At 37.5% G+C, this 10093-nt stretch overlaps 3 protein-coding genes across 3 annotated transcripts; 2 read left to right on the top strand and 1 right to left on the bottom strand.

Moving 5' to 3' along the window:
* Positions 1 to 1043: 1043 nt before the first annotated feature.
* LOC143368631 (exosome complex component MTR3) lies at positions 1044 to 3561 on the top strand. The gene is made up of 4 exons (XM_076811570.1): positions 1044 to 1372; positions 1498 to 1751; positions 2998 to 3144; positions 3213 to 3561. Exons 1-4 carry the CDS (start codon positions 1219 to 1221, stop codon positions 3483 to 3485), a joined length of 828 nt encoding a protein of 275 aa, XP_076667685.1. The 5' UTR covers positions 1044 to 1218; the 3' UTR covers positions 3486 to 3561.
* A 463-nt stretch (positions 3562 to 4024) lies between these two features.
* Positions 4025 to 7258, bottom strand: Tbp (TATA binding protein). The gene is made up of 5 exons (XM_076811567.1): positions 6598 to 7258; positions 5303 to 5433; positions 5001 to 5244; positions 4730 to 4928; positions 4025 to 4648 (listed from the first exon to the last, which is right to left on the bottom strand). The coding sequence occupies exons 1-5, from the start codon at positions 6874 to 6876 to the stop codon at positions 4572 to 4574; spliced, it is 930 nt and encodes a 309-aa protein (XP_076667682.1). The 5' UTR covers positions 6877 to 7258; the 3' UTR covers positions 4025 to 4571.
* Positions 7259 to 7707: 449 nt separating this feature from the next.
* LOC143368630 (CDAN1-interacting nuclease 1) lies at positions 7708 to 10078 on the top strand. The gene is made up of 6 exons (XM_076811569.1): positions 7708 to 7990; positions 8075 to 8179; positions 8254 to 8384; positions 8464 to 8543; positions 9453 to 9502; positions 9574 to 10078. The coding sequence occupies exons 1-6, from the start codon at positions 7893 to 7895 to the stop codon at positions 9941 to 9943; spliced, it is 834 nt and encodes a 277-aa protein (XP_076667684.1). The 5' UTR covers positions 7708 to 7892; the 3' UTR covers positions 9944 to 10078.
* The last annotated feature ends 15 nt before the right edge of the window (positions 10079 to 10093 follow it).

Below are 10093 nucleotides of genomic sequence, written 5' to 3'. Positions count from 1 at the left end.
GCATGTGCCAGATATCTGCCAGATAACTCTGACTGGCAGATATCTGGAAGTGAAGAAATCGGCCGTTAATCACGAAAGTCAGTGCAGTTAATAAACTGCTCTTTTCTACCATGTATACATATATGTTGTTCGTGCTGTAAACACTATATATATATATAAATGCATACATATATCACTGGTACCGCCTCCAACGCAGATAGCGCACGACCGTTAACGTGACTGGTTTTGACGATAGAAACGAGAGTCGAGCGTCAGCATGAAATCGCATCTCTACGTTTAGAGGACCGGGATGTTTTCATTGAAATTGTAAATTTTATTTACTTAAAATTTATGCATATATACTACCAAAATGACCGGTAAAGTATCCAAATTCTTAGGTGACCACTATTCAGGGGTACCAAGCCGTTTTTGTTTGGCTGAAGTTTTCCCGTTTAGTTAGCACCGCATTGGTAGGAGGCGCTAGGTACATCACGCACACATACCTACGTGTATCAGTGAGCACGACACACAACCTTTCGCCGTTGGTGAAATGTTACCATGACGACCGTCGTCATTTAGAAATGTTTGGCGCAGACACGAGGAAGTGTCCTCACTTTCCCTGGTTTACCCTTTCTAAGGCCGTCTGACCATGGATTGTCGCGTCAGTGACGCGTATGCAGCAGATAGAAGGATATACAAAGAAATTGAATATATTTTCTTTTCCTAAGAAAAGAAGAAATATTCAATTTCAATGTTTATCCTTCTATCTGCTGCATACGTGTCGCTGGCGCGACGATCCGTGGACAGGTTTTAAAGTAAACGGTGCATTACACGTATACACATACACATACGTCCCGATTCACACCAATTCATACATTCACAGTTTAGTACGCACCTCATTGGTAGGAGGCGCTACAAACTCTGCTTCAACTTTCGTAAGAGGGAAGCTTGGCCCCCCTGGAGTCTATGCACTCAATGCGCGAAACGGAACGCACCCCAAAACGTGCGTCGACGCTGAAAGTTGCTGAAGTCACGTGAACCGATCACGTGACTGGTTTTAACGCTCACAATGCTTACGACGAGTGTCAGCATGAAAATGCACCTTTAAGTTAAATAATTTAACCATCTCTCCACGTGATCTCATATAAGCTTGTTTGTCAACGATATTTAAATATTATACCTTTGTCTGTCTGCCACTCAAAGATACTTTAGGTGAATAATAATCGTTTTCTACCCAAAATGCCCATCGATCAAAGGCGAATCAATGGTCCGGAGGTATCCATACCTTATCATATTTATTCTAAAAATCCTGTCAACGACAAAAGGGGCAAACTAAACTACGATGTCAGTAAAAGATGTGACAAACGTACCCAGAATGAAATGAGAAAAATATGTAAGATTATAAATGACACAAATTCTTTACACTGTTAACAAATATAACTAAGATATTACAAGAAACTTATCTACGCAAGTTCATTAACTTGTTCCTATTATAATAACAAAAACAATTTTTTGCAGTTTTAAAAACTGGTGTCGTCAGTAAAGCTAAAGGTTCTGCATATATAGAAATGGGCGATACAAAAGTAGTTTGCTCAGTGTTCGATCCCAGAGAAGTACCAAATAAGAACGGATATTGCGTACAGGGAGAAATTTATTGTGAGTTCAAATTTGCTCCTTTTTCTTGCCAAAAGCGTAAGATTCACCAGCAGAATGCAGAAGAAAAACAGTATAGTCTAATTTTACAAAGAGCATTAGAACCAGCAGTGTGTTTGGTAAATATACATATATATACGACACATCATAATTTTTTAGCTACTTCTAATAGTAAAAGCACTGGAAATTGCAACAGTATTACTATAGTATTGTTATCATTTAGCGTTGACTTACAAGGAAGGTATCCCAGGTATCCGCCTCTGATTGCTTTGATTTTTGCATATGTTTTAAAGGGCCGAAAAATAAGATATACGTGTTTTTTTATAGCGGTCCATTTGCATGTTTAGGGGGTGAAACCACCCACAAATTTCATGAGAATAGGTGGTGCCTGCCAATTGCTTTGGTCAAAAGCCAAAGCAATCGGAGACGACAAGCTGAAAATTTTATAATTTTGAAGGGTGGTTTCACCCCCTGAACATACAAACAGGCCAAAATAAAAGGACACCCGTTTCTTATTTTTCTGTTCCCTAAAACATATCCAAATACCAAAGCCATCGGAGACGAACACCTGAAAACGTTTGAGGGGTGGTTTCACCCCCTAAACATGCAAACGGGCCAAAATAAAAAGACACCTTTTGTTATTTTTCTGTCCTCTAAAACATATCCAAAAACCAAAGCAATCGAAGGCGGATACCTGGGATACTCGTTGTTAGTAAGACTGAAATATTACGCATCTTGTAATTTGTTATATAAATACAAAGAATGCTCAGTGTTACAATTCTTACAGAACGAGCTCTATCCAAATATCCTCAAATACCATGACATTTTATTCATAAAGTCTGTTTATTGTAAAATTGGAGCAGCTCAGAAATTAGGACAATTAGTACAACTTGTATACACAAGAATGTCGAATAAACTTTGATACTGTCGGCGATGATATTACATTTTACGAAGTAATTTATAAAGTATATAAAATGTAAAACATGAAGTTACTATGGATTTATTTAATTTTTGTACTAAATAATTTTACTGCGATTGTGTTACAGACTAGTAATGATATTATTATAATGTGATATGCAATTTGTAACGACATTACATGTATTATAAAATATTGTAAAAAAAACTAGTGCTGATACATAATATCAGGAATAATACGTAATAGTCAGGACAGTAAAGTTTACAGTGACTTCGTGTTGAATACAGTTAGTTTTAATAAAAAAGATTTATTTTATACTTTTCACTTATCTCTAACAATAAATTCTTAATTTGGCACTTATCAGTTTTTTTACGAGGGGTGAAAAATAAACATCAACTAAAACTCGTACTTTTAAAAGAAAGTGGTGTGTAATTATAGTATCTTTTCAGCATGAGTTCCCTAATTTTCAAGTAGACGTGTATGCAATGGTCTTGGATAACGCTGGATCTTCTTTAGCTGCTGCAATCATGGCTGCTAGTATTGCCTTAGCTAATGCAAGTGTTCCTATGTTTGGTTTAGTCACAGCTTCCACCATTGTAAGTGCATCGATAAGAGATAAAATTAAAAATACTTTGTTCTAATCATAAAATTAATAAAAATGCAGGGCGTGTACGGTAAACACTTCTTAACGGATCCTACGGATGTAGAAGAAGCAATATGTAACACACAACCAGAGAAAGAAGGTGACTTTAACCATGGGATAATTACGCTAGCTAGCCTTCCACAGCATGGTCAAATTTCAGAAGTGTTTTTAGTCGGAAGTGTCGACGCAAGCTCTGTTGTGCGTGCAACAGAAGTTTTAACAGCTACTAATAAAGACATTTGTCCTGTCCTTGAACAATGTTTAGTGAAAACTATTATGAAGCTGCATAATTAGGCAACTAAAATAATAAATATTTTAATCAACAAACAATTTCTTGGTGCAATTAAATATATATTTTTACAGTAGAAAATTTGTATAATTTTAAGTTCTGCTTATAACAGATGTTTCATATACAATGTATCAAAATGCTTTCTAATTTTGACAAGATTGCAACAGTTTTCAAGAATTCAGATAGTCGTACATGTATAAGTACAGGTAGTCCCCCTTTCACCCTTTCTTTCGTTATTTGTGTACACGTAAATTTAAAAAGACATGAATCGCGCTTGGCGCACTAAATAAGACGGAATTCGTTCTAAGCTGATAACGCATAAATTACATAAATACATAAATTAAGAATAAATTCTAGAATGACGACTACCCCTCGACCAAGGCACTACATTATCGAGAAGACACAACGGTTTTTCAAAGTAGTCGATGTACTAACCAACAAGGGGTTTACCTTTATAGGTGCGATTTCATGCTGACGCTCAACGCTCGTTTTGAGTGTCAAAACCAATCACGTGATGGGTTCACGAACTTTGAGCGTCAAACCCAGTCACGTGATCGGTCCACGGAACTTTGAGCGTCAAACCCAGTCACGTGATCGGTCCACGTGAGCTTCAGCATCAAGCGGAAAAGCTAAACTCGGTTTAGCTTTTCCGTGTTTTTCCGCTTGACGCTCATTCACTCTAACTCGCTCGTTCATTGGTTGAGCGTCGGTCACGTGATTGGTTTTGACGCTCAAAGTCCCGTGGACCGATCACGTGACCGATTTTCACGCTCAAAACGAGCGTCAGCATGAAATTGCACCTTGAGGTTTCGAAGACCGCGTTTTCAAAACTTATCTGTTATACTCGCAACTACTCTAATGTACGATCGTCTTTTAGAAATAACTTTAACCAAAACATTTCTTTACGTATACAATTCATGTCATTTTCAATTGCATTTCTCATCGCATGCTTTAATCCCTTTGAGAATTCATTAATACTATACAAGCTTATAACAAAAATTATTCTGTTAGCCTTCCAGGCAGAAACCAAGATATCTTACCTAGGTTTCATTCGAGTAAACTGTAACTGCAACGTGTATTGCAAGATAGAGTCACTGCTTTTTAAAACTCTTTAAAATTGGATAAATATTGTCAAATGCTTCATAAATCTCCTGTCGAACTTTGGCTCCTATTCAAACATTAATTAGCAATAAGTAATTTCTTAGATAAACTGTACATATCGATCAACGTATACATAATAAGTACCCACCTGTTAAAACTACTTTTCCGGAAACAAATATAAGCAGAACGATTCTAGGTTTCACCATTCTGTATATCAAGCCAGGAAACAATTCTGGTTCGTACGAGGAGAACTGTCCGTGCGTGAGCACTAAGCCTTCTAATCTAATTGGAAACTTCACGTCGCAGCTGCCTACCATGTTTTGTATCTTGAAATCGAGGAACTTCGCCTTTATCCAAAAGAAATTATATTCATAATAATAAATCACAAGTATTTAAATAACATCGAAAGTTTTACTAACAGGAAAACCGAGCTTCTGAATAATTCTGGCATACTTTCTTGCAGCCAAGCGAGAGTCCTCTTCGCTCTTCGCTCCAGTGCATACCATTTTCCCGCTACTAAATATCAGAGCGGTAGTCCTCGGTTCCCTTATCCTCATAATGACCGCGGCGAATCTTTTTGGATTGTACTCCGCATTCCTCGCGTGCAGGGCTATTTTCTTTAAATCTAATTTACAGTTTAAGTTGACTGTAGAGACAATATTCCTGCAATGTTAATGCAATTTACTTGTCAGGCTACTTTCCGAATTGATTTTCCACTTACTGAAGTTGCGGTAAGATCCCTGGATCTGCGGAAGCTGGAGTCATAGGTGTCATAGGACCGGGAGTGGACGGTCCTATCGACGGCGGTGCTATGTGATTATTATTTTGTACTAGCGGAGACATCATATTTTGCTGTGAACAAAATAATTCTACGTGAAGCAAAATGATAACTCAATGGAGACATTTCACACCATTTTCTACTTTCTATATACCTTGGGAAAACTCATTGGGAAAATGATAATTTAGTTTAAAAACTGTGATATTTTCAAAAATCGACAAATCGGGTAGTGCCATGAGGATGAAGATCAGGAAATTAAGACCTACACATTTCAGTATAACTTTCAAACATCAGTCCCTTTGAATCTACAGTCGCATCGGAAAGTAAGTTGACACTCTTTAAAATCGCATAACTTCTTTAAAAGTGGTCAAAGCGACTTGAGATTTTTTTTTTAGAAGCTAGCGGAATTAGTTTTCTAGGTGACGTGTTTCGTCATTTTGAAAAAAATTGCAACTGGTCGGAATAACGATGAAAATAGCGAAGGTCGTTTTTTTTCAAATTTTCTTCTGAGCCTGTAATGGAAATTCAAAAAACCCGTTTGTAGTTTGAAGTAAGTTGTATACATGCTGAACATTTCATCTAAATCGGTTAACGTTGCTCCGAGCTACACACGTTTAAAGATCGCAAAATAAGGGCGAAAATCGCTATTCTCGAGAATTTCGCGATTTTCGCCCTTATTCTGCGATCTTAAACGTGCGTAGCTCGGAGCAACATTAACCGATTTAGATGAAATTTTTAGCATGTATACAACTTACTTCAAACGAGTTTTTTGAATTTACATTACAGGCTCACAAAAAATTTGAAAAAAAAAACGATCTTCGCTATTTTCATCGCTATTCCAACCAGTTGCAATTTTTTTCAAAACGTCGAAACACGTCACCTAGAAAACGAATTCCGCCAGCTTCTAAAAGAAACTCAAATCGTTTGGGCCAATTTTAAGAAAGTTATGCAATTTTAAAGAGTGTCAACTTACTTTCCGATGCGACTGTATGTATGTTAAAAGAAGCAAACATTGCAAGTTAAAGTGACCCAATGTGATAATAAATTTAGTAGCTTATATTTCTAAGAATACAACTTACAATCCACTCGAGTGTATTTCAGGTATAACATAAGAATGGTTCCAACTGATTTTTAAGTTAAAACTAATATCGTACGTCTTTTTGCGAGGGTTTCCCAAGGATATATAGGCGTCTAAACGCAGTGCCAGATGGAGAAGAAAGCCTGTTACTTCAACCTACTGGCGTTTGAGGCTGCATAAGGCTCTGAGGTGTCGCGAAAGTAGGCGTTGTTGCATATGCGTGCATAGTTTTTTGGGGGGTTCCGATCATAAGCATTCCGCTTTGCATATTTGAGCTCATGGTATGTAATTGCTGTAGTTGATATTGCTGCTGTTGTTGTTGCTGCTGCTGTTGCTGTTGTAACGCATTTGGTAAAATTTGTTGATCCTCTTCTGGCTGGTGCAAAGGAGTCCCTATACTGGGTATGCTAAACCCAGGACTCGGTAGCATCTGATCCATTTTTGTGTTTTTCTTTTAAAGCCACTCAGCACGAATAAATGTCCTTAACTAATATAGCGCCTATATTAATTTATAATTAAACAGAGAATTCTTTAAGTGGTGTAGGCTCGGAACAACATTTCATGATTCCAGTAAAACCCATATTTTTACGAATGTTGAAACAGTAACATTTGTAGGTTACGTTCTATATAACGCGAAACGTTTAATTTCTGTTGTTGTAACAACTGGAATATTTTAACAGTACACTTCCTACATAAAAATAATTATAAATATGTTTAACGTAACTTAACCGTTGTTTTTACTTTTATACATCGTTCTTCTTGTTTGTTTACAATATTCTGCTTTATAAATAACCATAGACTTTGGAATAGTACGTGATAGTAAGGTTCGTTACTTGTTCATTGGCAAAGGAAACTGCCACCGCGGGAATGGTGGCGCTAGTGTGGCGTAACATGTAGGCGCCAGTAAGGATATGAATATGGGCTCTGAGCAGGCCTACTCTGCTCTAGGTTACAACTCCACTTGTAGGCGAATAAATGACCCACCACAATTAGTAACAAAAATGGCTTTAATAAACTTAATAGCTCCAGGTACAAAATGCTCTCTGAGCGATGCGTGCAATACACGTGACGCCAGAATGGCGTTCGGCGCCTTCTTTCCTACCCGTTAGTTCTAGGGACTTCCGTGACTCTCGCAGCGCCCGTCCCTACAAACAAACTAGGGCGGTATTGTCGGTCGCTACTTATTCTTAAGCAAATGCTCAAGCATGCGGCATCCTCTACTAACCTAGTAGCTAGCAAAGGATGCCGAATACTTAAGCATCTGCTTAAGAATAAGCGACGACTGAAAATACCGCCCTTAAAGCACTGGAGTGCCCACCCCCTGAGTAACCCATTTCCCCACAACGCTGGCTAGAACATCATTATAAAGTTTTGTTACTTATGATTGAAACGAAAATTTGTGGCAATCTAAAAAAACTTATCGTCAACAATTTGAAAAGAAACAATTAATTAACCATGAAGCTGGAAGTATACAACGACATCGTGACAACAATACGAAACTTCCAAGGTTTACCAAAGGACTACAGAAATGCGTTAAAACAAAAATATAGGGAGTAAGATTATTTCAGTTTGAAAGCATATACCTCAGTTTAATTAATCGTCACGATCGAACGCATACTTATCATCCGTCTTTTCAGTATTCCAGTAAATACACTGTACAGCATACTATCCTTAGAAATACAGCATAAAATGAAAGTCAATCACAGCAAATTGTTGGGAAACAACAGGGATTATTATGCCATGTAAGTGTGCATCGTGTCATTTCTTTTTATTGTCTTCAACTCTACGTCATATTATTGCAGTATTTAAATAATAGTTACACGGAAGCTGTGCAAAATGGGAAGCGTATGGGAGTTATAATGGGTATGGCGAAGGACAGTAGTCTACCACCTGCATTATTAGCTAAGCATATTCTTGAGAAACATTGCGACAGGGATGATCCAAACGGTACCATATATTTAATTTCCAATGATTTCTGTGAAAATATGATTTCTCCAAATTTATGAGGCATAATATGTTTTTTTAGTCTCTCGGAATGAAGTTAGTAAATTATTTAAGGATACCACCCTCATTCAGGATGCTCGCCTCTCATGCGAAGTTCAGCTGGTAATAATATGAGATCTTCCACTTACCTAAGTTATAATCAGGGGTTTAAAACAGTTATGATATCGGTTTCGGTTCTTGAAACAGTTATGAAAAATCGATATTCTGGATAACGGCTATACTTCCGAATGGCCCCAGTGGCCGATTGAGTTGAGGTCTGAAGGGAGGGGTGGGGAGGGTGTGTGGACCCTAAATCTAAAATTGTTGCTTCGGGAATTTATTAGTTTCCGAGATATTAATAAAAAACTTTTAGTATGTCTGTTAAGTTATTCCGACATAACGCATTTCATTTTTCAACTTGTTCCGGGTTTTAGCATTGGTTCGGGCTAGATTAGCGCGAGGGGCGCGCGCCCGCCTGAGAAGGTGTGACCACGAAGGGTTAATGATATATTAGTATTACACTTAAACCGTAAGAAAATTGTAGATTATTGAATTTCTTAGTAATATTTCTTCAAAATAAATTCTTAATATACAGTAATCTGCAAGCGTAATATCTACTTATTTCAATTCCTGTAAAATCGATGCGAGAATCAATTCCAGAATCGATATAGAACCGAAAAAATAACAGTTCTAGAACCGTTATAGCCGATACAATATCGGTTCTGTAGAACTGTAACCAAAATCGATATAGTCAGAAATTTCGGTTCCTTATAACAGATATTCAGAATATCGGTTCTTCATAACTGTTTCAATCCCTGGTTATAACCTATACTTACATTGTACTGTGCTCCGATGAGAAGTTCCAAATGGTATTTACAACGTCGACGAATACAAAGTAAGAAAACGGGACATGGGCAGCAGGAGCCAATGTAAGCGAAGTTGCCCTTCTTGCCTCTTGTACCGTTCGGCCGACTTCTCGCCGGAGCACAGTAAATATACTTACATCAACTAGATACACACTTTCGTTTACAGTGTATATTGTATGATGATTTATACGGGCCTCTGGCAGACTCTATGGGAGTGTATGTATCCTGCTATCGAATGGCAAACACAGTAACCTGTTACACATGATCTTATAAGCCGCATTTTTTAGTTCCATAGGTAAGGTGCATGAACGGAAGCTACAGGATTATTTGACAGAACGTGAGATTGCATTTTGTACCGAGGAGCACTTACGATCAAGAGGATATGACAAAACGCCAGACTTCACGCTGGAAGTGCCAATTGCAGTAAATGGTTTTGTAATTAATTGGATAGAGTCTAAGGCACGATTTGGCAACACAGAGATACATCAGAAGTATATTAAAGAACAATTTCTAAGCTACTGGAACAGATTCGGTCCAGGGCTGGTGATTTACTGGTTCGGATTCTTAGACAACTTGAGCGAACCTAGTGAGAAGAGATTCATAATTATGGATCACTTTCCCGAAAACATTACGTACATGGACCCTACTTGCTTGTAACCTGCGGCACGATTGTAATAAGCAGGATTATCATCTACAAGTAATAGTAACAGTTATAATATTAGTATTAAATGACCCTTATACAAAACAGATTGTTAAATACAGAACAGTATTTTTGCTTTTTTATATAAGCCATCAACAGTTTTACAT

Source organism: Andrena cerasifolii, chromosome 4 (genome assembly GCF_050908995.1).
Source record: "Andrena cerasifolii isolate SP2316 chromosome 4, iyAndCera1_principal, whole genome shotgun sequence".
Taxonomy (NCBI): domain Eukaryota; kingdom Metazoa; phylum Arthropoda; class Insecta; order Hymenoptera; family Andrenidae; genus Andrena; species Andrena cerasifolii.
The sequence above is the reverse complement of the archived record's forward strand: the minus strand, read 5'-3'. Positions and strand labels throughout refer to the sequence as shown.

What these genes read in the sequence shown, in the direction of transcription:
- LOC143368631 (XM_076811570.1), top strand. Translation starts at nt 1,219, where the DNA reads ATGCCCATCGATCAAAGGCGAATCAATGGTCCGGAGGTATCCATACCT. An exon ending in GAATGAAATGAGAAAAATAT is followed by an intron (nt 1,373 to 1,497) that starts GTAAGATTATAA and finishes AATTTTTTGCAG; the next exon opens with TTTTAAAAACTGGTGTCGTC. An exon ending in TAGTCACAGCTTCCACCATT is followed by an intron (nt 3,145 to 3,212) that starts GTAAGTGCATCG and finishes ATAAAAATGCAG; the next exon opens with GGCGTGTACGGTAAACACTT.
- LOC143368630 (XM_076811569.1), top strand. Translation starts at nt 7,893, where the DNA reads ATGAAGCTGGAAGTATACAACGACATCGTGACAACAATACGAAACTTC. An exon ending in TTAAAACAAAAATATAGGGA is followed by an intron (nt 7,991 to 8,074) that starts GTAAGATTATTT and finishes CCGTCTTTTCAG; the next exon opens with TATTCCAGTAAATACACTGT. An exon ending in CGACAGGGATGATCCAAACG is followed by an intron (nt 8,385 to 8,463) that starts GTACCATATATT and finishes ATGTTTTTTTAG; the next exon opens with TCTCTCGGAATGAAGTTAGT.
- Tbp (XM_076811567.1), bottom strand. Translation starts at nt 6,876, where the DNA reads ATGGATCAGATGCTACCGAGTCCTGGGTTTAGCATACCCAGTATAGGG. An exon ending in TTATGCAGCCTCAAACGCCA is followed by an intron (nt 5,434 to 6,597) that starts GTAGGTTGAAGT and finishes TTTTGTTCACAG; the next exon opens with CAAAATATGATGTCTCCGCT. An exon ending in GGGATCTTACCGCAACTTCA is followed by an intron (nt 5,245 to 5,302) that starts GTAAGTGGAAAA and finishes TTAACATTGCAG; the next exon opens with GAATATTGTCTCTACAGTCA.